This window comes from Falco biarmicus, chromosome 2 (assembly GCF_023638135.1).
Source record: "Falco biarmicus isolate bFalBia1 chromosome 2, bFalBia1.pri, whole genome shotgun sequence".
Lineage (NCBI taxonomy): Eukaryota > Metazoa > Chordata > Aves > Falconiformes > Falconidae > Falco > Falco biarmicus.
The window spans coordinates 57,758,521-57,778,851 of NC_079289.1; the positions used below are offsets into that span (position 1 = coordinate 57,758,521).

General features: G+C 46.5%; 1 protein-coding gene across 3 annotated transcripts in view; it reads left to right on the plus strand.

Moving 5' to 3' along the window:
* Window positions 1-9,691: 9,691 nt before the first annotated feature.
* Window positions 9,692-20,331, plus strand: part of CLYBL (citramalyl-CoA lyase) — a 174,464-nt gene continuing 163,824 nt past the window's right edge. For all 3 annotated transcript variants that reach the window (XM_056329075.1, XM_056329076.1, XM_056329077.1), the window contains exon 1: window positions 9,692-9,762. In XM_056329075.1, coding sequence (XP_056185050.1) covers window positions 9,698-9,762 — 65 coding nt within the window. In that variant the 5' untranslated portion in view covers window positions 9,692-9,697. The remainder of the gene's footprint in view (window positions 9,763-20,331) is intronic.

Consider the following 20,331-nt stretch of genomic DNA (forward strand, 5'->3'; position numbering starts at 1 on the left):
GTAAAGTAATTATGTCCCACTATTCATCTGATGAAGATTCTCTGTTTCTGGATGGATTGCAAGGGTACCCAGGTTATTTGAGGAAAGCAAAATCATTTCACTTGATGTTTCACGCATCAAAAACATTCACAGAATCTTATCACACTTGCCAAATCCTTTTGTTCTCCTTATGAAAATGAGAAAATTACCTCATTCAAGTGATGTGAGACATTAGACTTTGGATGTTTAATGATCTTTGGAAAACTATTTTATTTTGAGATACACTGCTTTCTGACATGACGGAAAGCAGTAGCATCTGAATGATGTTTCAGTCTCCATAAACAGAATAATATATTCAGAGTACGTACTGTATTCAGATTATATATTTTTACCCTCTTGATCTTGGCAAATTTACTGGTTGAGAAAATCTTACTGGAATCAGTGAAAGCTCTGTTTTCTGGTTTTCTTTTTCCACTTTTTTTCCTTTTGGCATTAAAGGATAACGTACTACATACAGTCTTTTGTATAAGGACTTCAGAAATGTTAAAAAATGATGGAAAGTCTGTTAAAATGGTAGGTAGGCAGGCTAGATTTAACTTCTCTAAGACTTCTTCAAATGCTTCTTTCATTTGTTATTATAGTGGAGCATAACTTCTGAAGCTAGCAGCAATCTAATCCAAATTGATAGTACCACAAGGCTAAGTTATAAAAGACTTTTTAACTAAGAAATAAAAGCTAAGTTGTACAAACGTTAAGTTTAGGATTAGATAAAAATTGGACACTCTTTAAATGTTGCCTCACAGAGAGCTGTACAGGGAAATTGATTTATCAAAGCTCACCAGCTTTTTTCTAGGTATTTTCTCCTGTAGTTTCCTGATGCCAATTCCCCAGCTGTTTGGCCACAAGTGCTCTTTCGGAGCTGCGCTTGAAAGGCTGGCAAAGGTCCTTCTTTTCTTTCACATTGATTCAGGTGATACTTTTTAGAATATAAAGGTTTCCCAGTCCCTGCTGCCCCACCCTGGGCAAGAGCATCATTGCCTACAAGTGCAGTAGTCTTCCCTACGTGCAACTCGGGTTTGCTCCCAAAGCAATGCCTTTCTGGATGCCTTATGCTGACTTCATTTGCTGTGCCCTTCTGTATGGGGTTTCATAAGCTTCTTATAGACCACAGCATCATATGTCCAGGGGTTGTACAGATGTAGGAATGGACCTGAAAACTAACAGATACAATAAGCTGATGGATAGTCCATGGAAATCTCCAGCACAGGCACACTTGCAGGAGTTTAATTTGCTTGATATGGAAGTGTCTGAACCTTCATTCAGAAATACCCGCTCTTCTGTAAAGTGCAATACAGCCTGGACTAGCAACAACAGGATTTAAAAAACAACAACAACAACAACATAAACAACAACAACAACAAAACAACAAACAACCTAAACCTGGGATCAGAAACAATTTCTAAAACATGACTTGCAGTATAACTGAAATTTGATACAAACATGTTCCACCTTGGAAAAAAATGGCTCTGTCCTACTTACCTTTTAGTAAATATCACACGATTTCTATATACAATTTTTTTCTTTTCATGTTGGCATTTTGCAACTGAAATTTTACTTTGCCTACTACTTCGCTTGAAAACAAGTGTCAACCACAGTTCAGCTCCCCATTATACAAAGTGAGCTTTAAAGACAAGGATCTGTGGCAGGCACACAAACAAACCCAAGGGTCTCTGCCTTTTAAACAAGCCCATTTCCCTCCCCCTTCCAGCCAGTAAACAGCTTCTGGCTGCAGATTTGGTCCTTTTTATAGAAGAGGTTTTTAAGATGCCAGCTGACCTGTCCAGCAGCCTGGTAATCCTCAAATCATCTGCTCGCCATGCTCATGTGGAGATGTCACCGAAAAGGCTTGTTGACAACCTTCTGTTGCATTAAAGATAAGTGTAAAACTGCCACTATCTCACTCAGTTCAACTTTACCACACGGTTGAATAAAACTTCCTCTTCTGACAAATTCAGAAAGACTGTTGGCAGAAGAAAATTGTATGGAAAAAATACTTCTGGTTTCCAGTTCGCTTTGGTTTAGATTAAATTGATGCTGAACTGTGTAACAGCTTGCGAACTCTTTTAAAAAAAAATATTTGACAAGTTTTTATTTTGGAAGTCTGAATGTCCTTCCCATGAACATTCTCATACAATGCATTTTAAATCATCTAAGTACCATATTTTATATTAGTATGAAGATACAACATTTAAATTACTAACAGATTTATGTCAGTTATTCAGTTTTTACTTTTTCACACAGTGATGAGTTTATTCTCAGGTCTTAACAAGAACTCATGTGGCAAAAAGGCAGTAATTTAGTGATCAAATACAAACTGCAGTATTTCAAGCATCTATGAATCCTTCAATCAATTTTTGCATCGAGTAATAAATACTAATCTCAGCTAAACTGTTTTATTACATATATACCATGCTCTGATCCCAAACGACTCCTTAATCCACTATTTTAATAATAGTCTATGGATTAAGGGATCTATATTGTATACTGACACAACGTATTGAGTTCAGATTCTATAGATGAACATTTCTGTGATCCATTTTAATGGCATACAAGCCATCATAGTATTATGGTGTCAACAGCCTGCAGATTATCTACTGGCTTTCAAATCATCCTGCAGCAATGAGTTTAATGAACCTCCATAAAGGTGAACATACTATCGAATGTGTGGGGAGAGAGGACTTTGAAACAAAAGCACAGAGTATATAAATACCAACAAGCATTTATATATAATCAGCTATAAGAAATACAGAATGTTTCGAGTTTTGAAATCTTTTAAAATAACAATGTTAAGAAGGGCAATGCACTTTCTTGGCCCGCTCCTCATCTACATGTCCATCACACTTTTCTCCCAGCATCCTCATTTCCCTCTCACACCTTGACAGCATTTCATGCAGGAATTTCATCATGATGGATTTTACTTATTTGCTCCAAATAGCTCCATGTCTGTTATATTCCTGCTTCTGAGCTATAGCATTGCCTGCCTCTTGTTAAGTGAAATGGATAGCACGCTAGCAGCAGAAGCTCTCCACCACCACGTAAGGCAGTGAAGTGTCCTGACCACCCACCTTCACCTGGCACCCACACTGAATGTTTAAGGTTATTTTTCCCAATCTCTGCCTGTAGTCAGGCAAAGGATGCGCTCCTGCAGACAGCAGTTCAGGCAGGAGTCATTGTCACTCTGAGGTGCCCTCTTCTTGTATGTGGAAGGTGTTGAGTGGGGTGAGCCCCGGCAGGCTGGAGTCAGTGCCCATACACAGCACCACATCCCCTGGGAGCAGCATTGGCACCCTTGCAGGCCCTGCTCTGGGGAGAGAGCTGGGACCCCGTCTCCTCAGTGGCCAAGCCGGCACATTAGGAAGCCCAAGGTAACACATGTAGGGGAGAGCATCTTAAGCCATTCCTGTGCATCATTCACCCCTAAGTGACTGGCTAACACTCAGGAAACAGCCCCACTTCAGTCCAGTGAAAAATCTGCTCAATGTATAGTACCAGATGAAACGTGGGGATGTATAAGGAATGAAGAAGAAAACCAATACTGAAGCCACACCACTTTTTGTAAGAGATCACCTGCTCCCACCTGGAGGACTGGCAAGCACATCTCACCACATCAAACCCTCTTACAAACTCTGTTTTCCAGTTGTTTCCCCTTTTTTTTCCCCCTCTAATTGCTTCCAGCCAGTGTATAGAGCACATAGGGTGTGTGCTCCTTCCCAGCATGAAAATATTTTGACTTTTCTGAATTCCAGTGATTCCACACAGTCACTTTTCAGTAATTTTATCCCAAAGTTGCACAGTACATAACAACATCCGAACCGGATGGAAACAAATTCACTGTAATGTCCTCCTGATGTCTGAAAACAGGTCTCCCATTCTTGATACCACTTATCGAGCATTTTCTTTGATTTATGGCTGGACCTGCTCCTGTAGTTTCTGCTCCCTGCAGCTTCACCTCAGCTACCGGTCCTTCATTTTTTTCCAGACGTTTCTCCCTTTTTTGACTTTCTTGTTCCATCCGTTGGTGATGCTCACCAACAGCTCATCTGGGCAAGGGGAAGGGTTTGATTTCAAAGGCGGAGAACTCGACTTGGACAAGCAACCTCAAAGAGCATCTCTGGCAAGGAAGCTGAGGACAGGCAAGGGGTATTTACATTTCCTGAGGAGCTTCCTGTGATCTGGGGAGGGTTCACACGCATAAGGCTGCGTATTTCCCCTGGTTCGATAAGATGGCAGTAGCAGGTGCTCTGCTCTCCCCAGGAGGAGGAAGCGGCTGCCCGAGCTGGGCTTTTGAGGTCGATGAGAGAGGGAAGCTGGGGTGCTTCAGGCCCTTCAAGACTGCAGAGAGAGCTTTTCTTGACAAAATGATCCTGTCTCAATATACCAGGGCAATTTGATCCATTTTCACCAAAATCCACTTTCCATCACACTAAATGCATAGGCCCCAGACAATGTAAATCCATATATGGATTTGTGGTGGATTAAAATACTATGCACTGCTGGAATATGACACACACTGCAATTCTGTTAAACATAATGGTGCAATGAACAGACATTGGAAAATTAATTTTTCACCCATGCAAGCTATTCAGTGTTTGCTGGCTTATTTCTAGTCTTACATCAGTACAGCTTTGGGGGAGGTTCCTCAAGCTTTTCTTGTTCCTAGAGAGCAGGTTCTTCCTTGGGCTGTCCTCCTATGGGAGGAACAAAATTGTCCCAGCAGTTCCCCAGGACCAGCTACATCCCCGCACGTAGGCACACTGTTGACTCTGTGTGGAGCAGTGGGCCAGAACAGTTCTCCCAGGAGATGGGCACATCCATGACGGCCAGGACCTGTGGGCAACATTAGGCGGAGCAAATGTGGCCTGGGTGCCTGCTCCACCGGTGAGCCAGGTGCTACCATGCACCTCAGCCTCAGCAGTAGTGGAAGACAGGGGTCCTACCTGGCATGGGAATACAGAGTCCAGCTCAGCTTTCCAGATCACCAGTAAGAAATACAAGGTCTCAGGCAAGGAGGCTGGCGGTACCATGGGCCCCATTCAGTGGCCTGCCCATAGATGTCCAGTGCCACCTGAGATGCTCTTAGTTCGTCTTGAACAGATGCTGGGGCTCAAGAAGTGTCTGAGTTCTGTGGCATATCTGCTGCCTGGTGCAGATGTCTCACATGGGACTTAAGGGGTTATATTTGTGTGGAACAACCTCTCCGTGGACGTCAATCCCACTTTGTGTGAGGTCCAGGCATTATTTATGGTAGCCTGGACCCAAGGAAGAGTTTGTTGTCTTGGCATGTGTCTACACAACCAGTAGGTCCAAAGCAGTAGAGTGGTTTCAAAGTGAAATCCACCACTGCACTTATTGTGCCCTGGGTTGGCTCTTCAAGCATCTGTGAAGTTCAGGAACTGGATGTCTTTTGAAGGAAACTGAGCCAGAAGCTGTGCTCCAGTGCCTGCTGGGGACACCGGTGTCCAGTGTCTAGGACAGGGTTGAGCTGCACCATCATGAAGTCTCCTAACACAGATGTGCCAATGGGAGATGGCTCTTGCACCATCAGGAACTTCCAGAGCACTCTGAAATATGGGGCAAGTGTCCTGCCCTATTAGCCTTCTGACTGCACAAAGTCCTCAGTGCTTCATGACTCCCATGGACCTTTCTTCTGGCTCAAAATCCTTTTTCCACCTTTCCTTGCCCTTCCTTAGCCACCTGTATTCTTACCACCCTTTCTATTGTCTCCTTAATCCACTGTCCAGGCCAAGTCAACCCTGTCACTCTTCCAGAAAAGCCAGTGAGTCCTGACCCAGGTCCCTTAGGAGATGTCACTGTGGGTCACTGCTGTGAGGCCAAAGGCAGTTTCTCAATGGCCAGGTGATCCATGGTGGTACTGTGGAGGTGCTAGCCTCCTGGCTGCTACTGGGTCCAGGAGGGACCCTTAAACCAAAGGTGGCAAAGGCAAGACACCTGCAAGAGTCAGGACACCAGCTGGGTTAACGGGCAAAAGGTGGCCTGGCAGGCGTGTTCCCAGTGCAGGAGCTTGAAGATACCTTCTGACATCAGTGTCCCACCAGCTGCAGGGATGGCCATGTGGCAGTGTCTAAAGGGTAACATGTCCTCCCACCCTGCAGGAGACCCAGAGAGGGACACCGGCACCACAGCCTGCAAAGAGGGCCTCGGTGTGCCCTGCGGAAGGGGCTGGGGGTGCAGGGGTGTGCTCTGTGCTCCGAGGGTTGGCAAAAGCAGCAGCCAGAAGGGGTGAGAGGCCTTGGAGAGCCAGCGTCATCATCATCGTCGTTGGTGTGGGCAGAGCTCTCTGGCATGCATGGCATGAGGCAGGCATGAGGCCAGCAAGGGCTTCCTGGGGTGCTTGCAGTGGGGAGCAGAGTTTTAACACCTTCCCTCTGTGCCTTTGTTCTGCAAGCCTGGAAACACAAACGCAGGTGGTAGGGGAGACCAAACACCACGCACTGCTAGCAGCCAGCGTCTGAATAAGGGACTGACAATGCCCCTTCTTTTTCTCTGTGCCATTGAGCTAGAGCTGGCAAGTACAGAATACAGATGTATAACTTAAGGAAATGCCGTGAGCTGTTTGGTGGCACAGGAGGCACTGCAGGAGAGGGCTCCCACCAGGCAATGGGTGCACTTGGAGCCAGGAGGCAGCTGAGACTCACAACTCCTGCACTTGGCCAGGTGGAAGACCAGGCCCAAAGCAGTATGCGCACCACAGAGGCACTTCAACACCGCTGGTCAGCAAAAATGAGTGCCTGTCAGAAAGAGGCATGGAAATCTCAGCAAGATTGGTGCCAACAGTTATTTATTTCCCATTTTTGCATAATGAGCTCAGGAGAAGGACATTGCTTTGTGTTCACAATACCAAGAGGAAGGCATTCCATTCCTTAGCTGTTACGACGCTCATTTCTCTCTTAACAATCAAAGTAAATGAGTGTCAAGAGGACACTGATGTGCCACAGCTTCAGGCAGCAATGCAGGTCTTTTTTCTACTCAGACTCCACACAGACCAATAAAAGATTATTTTTATCACCATGGCTCATTAATAATTCTACGGTAGTTCTGTTCTACACTGCTCCTTTTTCCTTCTTCTTGTGCAAAAATACCTGTTTTAGCCACTAATCATATCATTGAGAAATAACCAAACAAACAGAAAATGAGCACAGAGCAGTGACAAGCATATCTTCTTCCAGAATATTTGGTTTACTCCTTCATAGCGACGTTATGCTTTCAACACCTCAGAAGCTACTAGACCACCATTACAAAGAAGGCATTTGAAATGTAACAATTGAAAAAGATAGCGTACATAAAATGTACGTTGGAGCACTGTGGTTGCTGTGATGCCTTCCTCGAATAAGAGAAGGAAGACTGGTAGGCATTTATATTTTTTTTAGACTATTTTGCCTAGTCCATAAAAAATGCTAAATGATTGTCAACAGTGCAGTCATTCAATCTTCGTAATCTGTTTTCTATCTGAGAAGTTTCAGGATTGCTTTCTCCCGTTAATTTCTGTGTGTAGTTATCACACATTCAGGTGAAACATTTGTGCAGATGAGGTCTTGCAAGGAGACAAAATAACCAGTAGCACTGACAAAAGTATCATAATACTGACTACCAGGCCCAGCTGAGCTCAGCAACCCTTTTCTCCACATACTCCTCACGTACATATGGCTCCAAGGGTCTTAGCCCCAAAGACACTGATGCTATAAGATTCACATGCTCATAAGTACCTAGGTGCCTAACTCTTGAGAACGTCGATGGGAGTTAGGCCCATAAATACCTTCTGAACATCCTGGAAAATGTTTTATTGGTGTAATCTAATTAATGGAAAACGCAGCATTTTTAAAAGGCTTCCAGTTTTAAAAGGGCGAGACAGACAAACAGTATCTTTCCCAGAATACAGAAGGGAAAAGACAGTAACGAGATCTAATTGGCGTCCCTGTGTTCCCTCGATCATTTGCAAGTTGAAGGGGCATATAACATTTGGAAATGAGCAGGCCAGGCTGCCCCGGGCTTTTTGACACTGGTTCATGCAAAACATACACTCAGCTACTAGTGCTGAAAAAATGTTTCTTTGTTATCACCCACGACTAACATGCAAGATTACAGAGGGGAGGGAAGTTGAGTGCAGGTCACTTTCATGCTTCAACACAGCTTATATTCAAAGCAGTGTATTTCATTTTGCTAGTAGGGGAAACTCATACTGGCTGACACCACTTCCCCAGTAAAGTGATGTTAAGCCAAAGCAGAAAATTTCTACGCAGCCCTCTACAAGCAAATTGTGTGTCAGGGAAAGAACAAAGTTACATGGCAAAAGTCAGCAAGTGAGAGAATAAAAAAACCTCTTCTGTGAGGACCTGAGCTTGACCTACATAGATATGAGCTTGGACCTTCCAAGGAGTTGGGGTGCTGGTTTGGGGTGTTGTTTCATTATCCTTCTCCTGTTTTTGTGAAAACTGTTGAAACCGAGTATCTTGGGGGTCTCTGTCTTGTGACCAGACTTGGTCCAGAATGAGCAACACATTCAGCAGTTGTAGGATGGTAGGAATGGGAGATGATGGGACAGATAGGTGGCATGATCCAAGCTCCCGTCCTTAGGAACCCTGGCAGAAAAATCCACACTATTGGAGGAGCTTGCTGGGATTACGCTTTGTGGCCACTCCAGCACATCTGAGCAGCATGACAAGGAAAAATAGATTCTCAGTCTAGCTGTGGACTGATGGAAAACAGATCAGCAGAATCCCCGCTCCGTTTTCAGGACCCTTTCCTTCTCAGTTTCATTTCCTTCCTGCCCCCTCCCCCTGCTACTTCACACTTTACCCTTGGTCTTAGCCCTTTACCCTCTGCATGAATGAGCTATTTCCACTCGCGACAGTTACTTCCAAGCAGAGATGTGTAGAGCAGAAGCATCGCTGCCAGAACTGACCCCTGCAGTGGAGCCACCTCTGCCGAAGAGCCCTGTTGTAGCAGCGGGCCTGCCTCAGTGCTCGGGTTCTGTCAGCGTTTCCCCATGTTCGTGCTGAACCCAGCAGCCCCACCACAAACACCCCCACCGCGTAAGCGCTGCTACCCCAAGGGCTATGCCAGCACCCGGCTAGCTGAAGCGGTTACCCCAGCGGCTGTTCCTGCACAGCCACCGCTGCCCGGGAAGGAGAACGGAGGGCGCTGGCGGGAGTGCCGGGCAGCGGTGCCGCTCACCCGCTCACACCCCTCTCACACACACCACCCCGGGCGGGCTTCAGGCGGCCGAGGCAGGTGCGAGCCCGTCTCCCCCTCCGGCTCTCTGGCTCCAGGGGCCTGGCGGGGGGCGGGAGCGCGGCCTGCCCGAGGGCGGCGGCCTGCCCTGGAGCAGCGGGGAGAGGGGGCAGGGAGCCACCACCCTGAGCCGCGGGGGCAGCCCGCAGGCCCGGGTCGGCCGCCAGCAGCGACTGAGGCCCGACAACCGGCGGCGGCCGGTAACGCGAGGCACGCCCCGCCCCCGTGGTGACGTGCGGCTCCTCTCCCGCCCCGCGGCGCCCGGCCGGCCCCGGCACGTGGGGGGCGTGACGCGGGGCACGCCTCCTCCCCCTTCCTACCAATCAGCTCCGCGGGAAGGAGTGGCGCCGCGGTGGGGGGTGCCGCAGCCCCAGCCAATGGGGCGGGACGGGGCGGGGCCGAGACGGGGATGATGGCGGCGGCGGCGGCGTGGGTCTGCTGGCGGGCTGGGCTGCGCCTGTGGAGGCGGAGACTGTGAGTGACGCGAGCGGCGGGCGCGGGGGGCGGGATCAGCGGACCCCCGGCACCGCCCCTCCCGCCCTGCTGGGAGCCGCGCTCGGGGGGTCTCCCGTGCTCCCCCCGGCCGGGGCGGTAGGGGCCGGGCGGCGGGTCCCCGGCGCAGGCCGGGGCGGGGGGGCCGGGCAGCCCCGCAGCCGGAGCTGCTGGGGCCGCGGCGCCGCGTCGTGGCAGAGCTGGTGTGGGCCCGGCGGGCGGCGAGCCCCGGGGCTGCCCGCGGGGGCCGGCCGGGGCTGGGGCGCCTGCAGGGGAGGAGCGGTGGTTCCCTGGCTCTGCCGCTCCTTTGCCCGCCTCAGCCGCGCAGCAGCCGGGGGAACGGCGGCCTTTCTCTCCCGCCCTCGGGCAGCCGCCTGCCCTGTCTGTGCCTGCGGCGCGGGGCACCGGTCACGGGCCGCGCTCGGGCACGGGGAACGTGGGAGCAGAAATGAAGTTTCTTCCAGTCACGCAGCGCTGCCCGGCTGCCGGCCCCGGCACAGCCCCGACGGGGCAGCGCGCTGGGCGCCCCCGGCCCGGCCCCGGCCTGGCGGCCCACGCGGCCGCTGCGCCCACCGCCCGTGGCGTGAAACCCGGGGGGGCCGGGCCCGCAGCGGGGCGCCCCTCTTCAGAGAATACCGTGCTGAGAAACCACCCGAGGTGGAGCTGGGCACAGCGGGGCGTCAGCGGCCCCCGTCCCGGGCGTGGGGAGGCCCTTGTGGTCCGGGGCCCCGCGGCCGCGGCAGGGCTGTGTGGGCCGAGCTCAGCGGGCGCTTCCCCGCCAGGGGCCGCGGGGGGCGGGGGGTGCTGCTGTGGAGCCAGAGAGGCCACCGGGCAGGTGGAGACCACGGAATCTGGGGCATCCAAGAGGTCGGAGACCAAAGCAGGATGAGGCATGAGGAGTCCTGTCTCACCTTTGAGCTGGGCAGCCATGGAGCTGTCTGGAGCGGGGAGAGAAAATACAGGGATGACTTCACGTGCATCAATTGCCAAATTTGTTGGTTGGATTTAATTAGCAGCTCCCTGCTTTTTAGCAGGAGTTGGCAGGTGCTGCTGGGTCTGGACCCTGATGCTTGGGTCCCACAGCACTGGTTGCCATGCTGTCAGGCTGGGACCGTAATTACCGCAGGTACCTCCAATGCAGCACAGCTGCCTCTCCAGCTGCCACCATCCCCTGTTCACACGGATGTTGCTGCCCCTGTGAAGCCACTGTGCAATGCTTCCATGAGAATGTGGATGGAGTGTTTGCATCATTGGCAGGCAGGCAAAACCTGTGGAACACGGAGCTGGTTTTGCTTACTTGTGATGTTCCAGAGCCTTTTGGGCTTTCCCTGTCTGCAAAAGATTGTCTTGTTGGAAGAAGTTTTAAAAAGACTCCTTCCAGCTGTTTTTTAATAACAAATGCGGCATTTCTTTCTGTTCTTGTTGTCAAGAGCTTCAAATGTGCTTTTAAAGACAATGCTGCAGTAAATAATTGACTATGAAAACTCTTGCTGACAGATCTTTGTGAAGCATTCTTGCATTGCTTGGTGATTACACTGTAAGAGCACACATAAGCGTGATCACCTGTTTGCTCTCAGCTAGCCGAGTGCATGTTGGCTTCACCCCTTTACAAGGTTTTTTTAGGTGTATTTATTTAAGTAGCTTATTCCACATGCCTGTACTAAATCACTCAAAAGTGGCTTCGTTAAACTCCCATCTTGGTGGAGCGCTGCAGTGTATGGAATATACTGTGTGGGCACGGAGAGTGTGTCATGCCAAAGGTGCAGATACACCAGCATGCCTGCAACGACCAAAGGAGCCCAAGAAGAGTAATAACCCCGTGTCAGACCTTTTTCAGGGACTGTGCCTATGCCAACTAAAATTTCTGGTGTTTGGAGCATCTTCTCTCATCTCAACTGCCAGGAATCCGCCGCTGTTCTGTCTTGCGCTTCACACTCCCAAGTTTGTATCTACTTTGCGCCTCAGTGATCATGTTGTTTTTCATGGATTGGACACTGGAGGGTGCTAATGCAATGGGAGCTGAAATTGTTCCAGCAAATTAAAGGGTTCCCCTTTGTTAGTTGTGAAATAGTTTTATTCTTTGTTGCAACGTTTAGATGGAAAGACATGAATCGTGGTCCTTGCCGTAGCTGATCCTGCTCGGTGTGTGTAGAGCTATAACCAAGAATATCAATAAAGTGTTAAGTCTGTGAGGGATTTCTTTTCTGAACCTCTTATCAAAAAAATCACTCATTTTATGTTCTACACATTTTTAAGTGTGTCTTTTGAGGTTATGGCCTCGGGGTGAAATTTATTTGAAAGTGTGACTTTCTAGTGATAAAACCACTTTATCTGGCAGAACTGTCGTGCCGTATCTGCAGAATGTGCTTTTCTACAAAGTCACTTTGGTTCACTTAAACTGATGATGTCATGTTGCTGGCAAGGTGACAACCTGATAGCAGCTCACGTTAGGGAGGGAGGGGACACCTTGAACATTGCTAATCAAGTCTCTGGTATTGCCGTATTTTCTTTTGGGGGTGGGCCTGATGGAGCCTCAGTTTACCTTGCAACCACTGTCACTGGGCCACACATGAGGGAGCATGTAGGATGGGGCTTTTTTGTCAGCCATCGCTGCTAGGTCAAGTGAAGCATGTTTTTGTGCAGGTTAAAGTTACATTGGGAGGTCTTATGCCAAAAGAGGTATTACCTGTCCGTGCTGCTCCAGCCTTCTGCTGAACTGGGTCTCCACTTTCCTCTGCCCTTGGCAGAAATACACAGGGCTGACATAAGCTCCCCGTTGTGCACTCTGGCAACTCCATACTCGGCATTAAGGACTGTGAAACTACTGCCTGAGCCAGTTCTCATCCTGGCAGCAGCAGAGGTATGATGCTGGCTAATTAATGCTAATGAGAAGCAGGGTGCAAAGCTGAGCATGTTCAGCTAATCACCACTGGCACCCCAACTAGTCTGCTTAAAGCTGACACGGTTCTGGAGAGTCCTGCCCAGTCCTCTTAGTGGACCCATTTGCCAAATGAAAGCCGGTGTTCATAAAATGTGTGAGCAAAACGGAATGGGTACAAATGCATTTTCCTTAGAAGTCTTTTCCATTTGGTACAAGTGGCAAATGTATTACTCCTCTGTCTCGTTCCCCTTTGCAAATGAATTGGGCTGTCCCCTCCTGGAAAACGTTGTTACCTTGCTGTATTATATTGGTCAGGTTTTGTTCTCTCCCAGGTGTTGCAGTTTGCTAACATACAGCTGGTTTAATTTTTCTTTCTTTTAAAAATATGCATTTTTCTCTGAATTCCTCCTTGAACTGAAGATGTGTATGAGCACAGAGAAGGAGCCTGTGGATCAAGGAAACCACAATCCCCTGCTGTCCTGTTCTGGTACCGGTTGAGACCTGCTGTTCATTTTGCAAACAGATGCACAGCCACTTTCACAGAAAAGTTGCTCGGCTGTTTATCAGAAGCAGCAGAAACATATCCAGCTGAAAGTTTACAGCTCTTTTGCAAACAGAATTTTAGTAGCTTACCAGAATAGGGTTGTAAGGGGATGTAAGCAGAAAAGCTTTTTAAACTCACTGTAATAAATAGCAGTACTGAAGACAGCCTGCTTAAGAGGAGAAAATGTAGTCTAAGCACACAAAAAAAGAACTGGTTGACAGTGTATTCATCTTGTTTACCAGCTTTTAGGAGAAGACCGCTTCTTCCATCGCACCTTCATGCTTAGGAGCAGGGATCCAGGGTACGCCTCCTGGCTAGTTTCAAGAACCAACATGCTGGCTGCAGTGCCAAAAGGATTTGCCGTTGTGCATTTTATGTAGGTTGTGTCCTAATTTGTCCCAGGAGACCTTTCTCCAGGCGAGAGGGTTTACCAACCTTCCACCAACCCTACTTGATCAGGTTGACTTTAAATGCCACCAGTGGCAGGACGCTATCCTGAGGCTCAATGCCAACCCTGCTTTGTGGCCCTGGGTGGGGAAGGAGGGCGTATGTTCCCTTGGGGGGATGCTTGGTGCCTTCCAGCATTGAGCCTTCCTATGCTTGTGCAGTATCTCTTGGCCACTCAGGTCTGGGTGAGTGGGGTCTCTGGGGTTTTCATGCCTTTTGGGGAGACCAGGCTGCTGTACTTGAAGTCTCTTAAGAGTCGTTCTGGCAGGTAAAAGCCCCTTGATGCTAACAGCTTTGTAGGGTTTTTGTTGATGAACCCCAGTGTGGTATTTTCTCTGTCCTCTGCTCATCAGGTGGGCTCCTGGTGGTGGTCTCTCCTGGACCCCTTTCTTGCCTCTCTGAGCCTTCTTGTTTGGGAAGGGGGCATAGTCTGTTCACCCTTATTTTGTCAGCAGGGCTGTGCATGGAGGTGTTTCTCTGGCCGCTGCCCTTTTCACGCTTCCCTCTCCTGTCCCGCGAGGCTGCGCAGCACAGCAGGTCTGCAGAACTTTGACTGCAAGTGGGTCTGGAGGTCAGCTGCATGGTTACTGAGCCCCTGGGTGTTCAACAAGTCCCCTTCACCATTTTTCCCTTATTTTCATGTTGGTGCTATATTTACCTCTCAAGTCTCCCCGTGCCCTTTAAATCTTGTAGTATCATTGGTGTAAATAGGATTTGCCTGTCCCTGTGAAAGAGGCATCGCTGTGGCTGCCTGCCTGGCCTTCTCCAGCCCTTTGTGGGCCGGGGTTGACCAGTTGTCACGGGCTGAGCAGCCAAACCTGCTTTCTTCTCTGCTGTTTTAATTAAAAATGGTTGGCATCAGGGGCTCTGCAGCGATGAAAGGGAAATGATGAAACTGAAGAATTTGGGGCATAAAGTCGATCTCTAAATTTTAATGTACTCATTGCACTTAAACAGTTGATACATTTTATTATTGAGCTTTCAGGTGACCTAATTTCCCTTAGTACTGTACATTTAGCTTTATACATCTGCACCTAATTTGTAAAAAAGGACTTAATGAGAAACTTCAAACAGTTTAAATGTCAATTACAAAGAAAGCGAGGTTTTAAAGTTCCAGTAATCTGTCCATATTGGTCATCGAAACATGATCCCAGGTGGACGTTAATTCAAGACAGATGGCATTCCAAAGGCACAATTACAAAGAGCTTATATATTTTCAACACTAACAAGCTGTCACGCTATGTTGTAGCTACACTTCCAATACTGTATAACCACAATTGCTGCTTTATCTGCTGTAGACTCTGTAGTAAAGGGGTTTGATTCCCCACCCTTGATATTGTCAGTGGGATTTTGAGGCGGAGTGAACTGGAGAGCGGGGTTAGTTAGCATGAATATCTTTCATTCACTCGATCTGTTGGGGGTGGGGGGTGTTTGGTTTTATGTTTTAAGTTGGTGAAATGCTCTTCAAAGAAAGGAGGGGAAATGCTGAATATGGGCATAACAAGACTGGTTCATTGCAGATATATTTCTATTTCCTGGCAACATTAATTAACTTCAGTTTTATCAGCTGCTGGGCGATAACTATGATGATTTATTAAAACCCCCAACATCCTGGATGTTTTCAGTTAAAAAGTTATCTGAAAGCCTTTGCAGTAACACACATGTTACTTGGAAGACTGAAGTCCAAGGGATTGATGGTGACTTGACTTGCAGTGGTGTAAATGGCCAGCAGCTCTGCTGCAGCCAGGCAGGAGTGCTACACCCTATGCAGAAGGCGGTTTTAATTATTTTTAGGTTTCTGAAAGTATTCCTAGGCCCAGAGGCAGAGGCGGCGGGGTTGGACAAAGCAGGGTCAAGGTAGGACTTCCATTAGACTGAAGCATCAACACATGCTGTAGTTGATCTAGTTGAAGATGTCCCTGCTTATCACAGGGGGCTTGGACTAGATGACCTTTAAAGGTCCCCTCCAACCCAAGCCATTCTATGATTCCGTGCAGTAGATGGCAAGGTTTGTTGTAGAAAGACAATGCTTGGTACCTAGTTAGTCGTTGAGGTGGGCGATGATCTGTGTAACTGAACAATGAAAGACAATTGGGCATTATTTCCACTGATTTTATTTTTCTGTTTCTTGAAACCAGGTCACAAAAAAGCAAGACTTGCACAGCTATGACTAGACAGTGTTTTAATAGGCTTTAAAAATTCTGTGCTGTTAGGAGCAAGATTAGTAATGCTCCCCAGGAAGGTTTTTAAGCTCCTATGGGCGTGTGTATCCTCTGAAGAGGTACTGAGAATGAAGAGCTTGTATTTCTGCTAATTTATCTACCTTTCACTGGAAAGTAGAGAAGAAAGCAGAAAGGCTAAGATGCTTCATCCTTGGAAGGCAGGAATTAAACGGTGAGGTTATGCTCTTTAATTTTTGTTTTTCATTAATGAACACTGTAAATGTGTGGTTTTTGAAAGCATCTTACTCTGCTCCCTTTTTGGAGGCAATACAAGTGCTATTTGAAATATGTAGCTCGCCAACAAGCGAATTGGACTCCTGAGCCACTCTTGAAACAAAATGCCAATTTTACCTACAGTTTTACTAGGTTTCCTGGTTTATGCAGTGGCATTTGAATGGCCTCTAGTAATTGTTTTTAGCGGGGGAAAAAAAATTCAAACAAAAATGAAAAACACAACCTGAAGCTCATTAGCACTGTATTTAGCATGCCATGAATCATTAAATCTTTATATAAATGTAAAAGTGATTTGTAACAAACAAAATCCTTTATTTTTTTGGAAAGACTTTCTTTAGAATTTTTGTTTGGACTGCTGAGGTACCGTATGTTTTCCAAACAGTGGATGTTATTACCGGAATAGCAGAGGAACCAATTCATGTTTTAATTAAATATTACACATAATTCTTGAGTTTCAGATATACTTGGTGTAAGTAAATAAAATTAGGTGGAAAACAAAAGACAATAAATAAATGCTTAGATAGGGGTTTTTAACCTAAATTTTTTAACCTAAATTTGATGCTAGTGTGTGTTGCTCTCAAGTGGTTTCCCCTTGGATTTTCCCAGTGCTTATAGGGGTAACATACTGCAGTCTTTTTATTTAGATCAGGCTTCGCTTTGAGAGTTAACTAATTGTTCAAGCCCAAGTGGGAAACTTTCTTGCACCTGGAAAATTAGGAGAGCAAAAGATGTCCGCATCCTTTCCCTGGTGGTTCTTCACCTGCGAATTTGAACTGCAGCGGTAATAAAAGTTTTGTGGACCTCATTTTATGTGAGATCATTAAGCGACAGGAGAATTCAGGACTAGCTGCCCTTCATAATTCAGGACACTGAAAGGTGCCATTTATAAGCTCAAAGTGCCTGCAGGAAGGCAAAACAGGCTTGTAAAACCCGTACTCCAAACCCTGAAAGGGAACCGGTTTGTACTGTGGGTTGCAGCCTTGGAGTGGCAAAATTGCAAAGGTGGTGGGGACTGGGTTTAAAAAAAAAAAATGGAAAAACACCTGCCTCTCATAATTAATGTAATAACCTGGGTTTTCACGCTTCTTGTGTTGATATCTTTTGTCCAAAAAAACCTGAAAACATCGCGGGCAATGATCCTGGTAAAAACCTTATCAATTGTACTGCCCAGCTGTTGGGCTTGTCATCTTTCCTACTATAGCCCAGAGTTTTGCTGAGCCGCTCATTTGGCTATAAAATAAGTTTCTCCTGACTTTTTAATAATATTTTGCAACTGGTGACCTTTGTCCCTTATGTGGGCCAGATATTTTGTCTGGATTGCTCTTGCCTCCTTACTGCTTGAGAAGGAGTAAGCAGCATGCACAACACTTGAAATGAAGAGAGGTCTTCAACAAAGTGGGTGATATGCCAGCACACCCAGTCTTCCTAAAACTGTTATGGCTCTAAAGAGGCAACGTAATTTGTTAAATTCACAATATGCTGCAGCTTTATGGGCCTAGAAAGCCTGAAAAGCACTAAAGTGGCAGCCCAAGGAGACGTTCAGTCCAGTGTTCGTTCTTGGAGCTGGTATGGCTTTCTTTACATGCTCCCCTGTTACTCCTCAAATGGGAGTTGGAGCAATCGTTTTTAAGTTTATGACCAAAACGTAGCAATTGCTACCTGGAAGTGAGGCATCCCTATCTGTAATTTTAAGTGGCTGGCACTTAACTCTTCTAGTCCAGCCAACCTAAGCCACCTATTCACAGCCTCATTAATGGCCTGTGACTGAAGTTACTTGGGTGCCAGTTTGCACCCGCAGAGCCTAAATTCCATTGAAGACAAAAGCCGACTGCATGTCAGATTGGCCTGTGGCGCCTTTGTTTTATTAATCTGTATTAGTTCAATACCTCTGTGTTTACGCACACCGATTTCGGCAGCAATGGGCTATATGGTGTGGTAGCTGGACTGTCATCCCTCTGTATGCCGATCACATAGGAGCCAGAGAAGCAGTCGCACTTCAGGGGTGTATTAGTGGTATTGCATTTTCTGATGCTGCTTTTGTTGCCTAGATTGACGTGCTCAGGGCCCCAAACATTACACTGAGTTTAGTATGACCCCAGGGCCTTTGCAGAGTCGACTGCAGGACTCAAACCTTTATATCCACTATTAAAAGGCAGTTATGTGACTGTTTATGTTAGAGCCAGGTGCTTTGTTGCCTGTGGACATGCTGTTACTTGACAAAAAAAATTTTTCCCCTTTATGGTCAAAATGTGATAAACATACTTACCTGAGTACCTTACTGTTCACAAATGGTCTGGCTGCCTTCAGCAACCACTTGGATTTCTGCAGGAGGACGGGAGTCAGGGTTTTCTAGCTCTCTGTAGGGATGTGTCCATGGCAGCATTCCTGTTACTTCTATATTTTCTTTGTGAAGGACATACAATTTCTAGTCATTAGTATATTTTTAATGCCATTTTTTTGTGGTATTTATCATTTAAGTTCTCTAATTTGTAGTGTATTTCTAGCTCTGGAAGGTTTGTTAATTTAGGCTTTATATATGAATGCATGCTTTGTAGGCTTATCGCATTAAACATTCATTTATTTTTTTGTTAAATCTGTAGCAATACTAAAGCACTGAAGGTGCTTTGGATTGGGCCAGTACCAAATACTGACTTAAGCATACTGGAAGTATAAAACCTGTTTTTGAGAAGTTGATAGATGTGAAAACCATTTAACAGTTGGTTTTTTTCCTTTCCTGTTAAAACTAAGGTACTGAGGAAACCTTCCTACTGCTACATGCTGCAATATGTCAGAAACACCGTTATGTTATAGTTGCATCATTATCTAAAGGAAAAATTGAGTGTGGGTTTGAAGTCGACAAGTGATGAAAGTAGCCCTGAGGTTGTCAATTAGAAAGCCAAGGCCTGGAATTGATAAGTTAATGGCCAGTTCCCTTTGCACCCCCTCGCTTTGCTGCCTGCTCCTGCCTCGCCCCGCAGCAGCTTTAAAACCACTTGGAACATAAAGAAAAGGCTCCTGTTGCTTTGTGTCCCAAAATTTATCTCGCTGTTATGATTCACTTAAATTCTTGGCTGGTTGCAAAGTTCTTAGTATGGACAGGTAGTTAAACGAGGAGGAATGAGATGCAGCAGGTAGAAAATACAATCTCAAAACTATGTCTCCTTTTTGTCTTTTTTTTTTAATTTATCTGTTTATTTTTTGTTTAAATGTTGAACCATTAACACTGTTGATTCAGACCATCCTTCTGCAGTACACACAGTGAATTTAGCAGCAGTGCATAATGTAACTTCTACCGTATGTTTGCAGGTTTTAAAACCTGAAATTTAATGACAGCCAGTTGGAACCCATGTGTTCCTCTTAAAGGTGGAGGGCAACACGTGCAGTTTTTCCTGAAGGGAGATACTGGTTACTAAAGTTTATGATATAATGTAATATAATACATAGTGTTTCTATTTCGCTTGGGCAGGGGGGAACTAACATGTTGCCGTTTCTCTGAAGGAACACATGGGTTTAGATGAACAGGTAAATTATGGAAGATAACAAACAGGATTTATTCAGATCTTAGTTGTTCTTGGTGTGCTGTGCTGAGAAAGCAGTAGCAACCTTATGAAAAGAGCTTAATGGTATTAGCAGTAGAATATAGTTCAAACAAGCTTCATGCAAAGATGTAATTAATCTTCAGTTTTTGAAAACTTTATGTACAGTGTGAGTTTTTGGGGCTTGTAAAAGGTTGCAGATGGGCACTCCCTCTGTAGCCTGCGATGCTCTGCTGGTGGCACAGCTGCTTCAGTGACAGTGGAAATTTAAGATTTTTTTTCCACATAGCCCTGTCTCAACCTAGAGTAGATGATTAATAATCACAAGCATGAGAATGCAGTTTAATTTCTAAGCACATTCAGGTTTTTACCTTTCTGGTGATTTCACTGTAACCAGCAAACATCTGTTGAATAATAAAAAAATTGCAGTTGCTACTTACCTGCCACAACGAGATGAAACAGGGAGCTCTGAGCATGGACTGCTGCTCTGGAGTCCCTCTCTTCTCCAGCCAGATTTCAAAACATGAAGTAAATCATCTTACTCTAGCTTAATTCACAGGAAAAGACATTGGATGATGTGCTCTCCACTTGATGTGCTAGGTTTGCCCAAGACTCACATGGCAGAGCTTTTTCAGTGCTTCACCAGAAGTTCAGTGCAGAAGAGGTAGTACGTGATTTTCCAAAAGC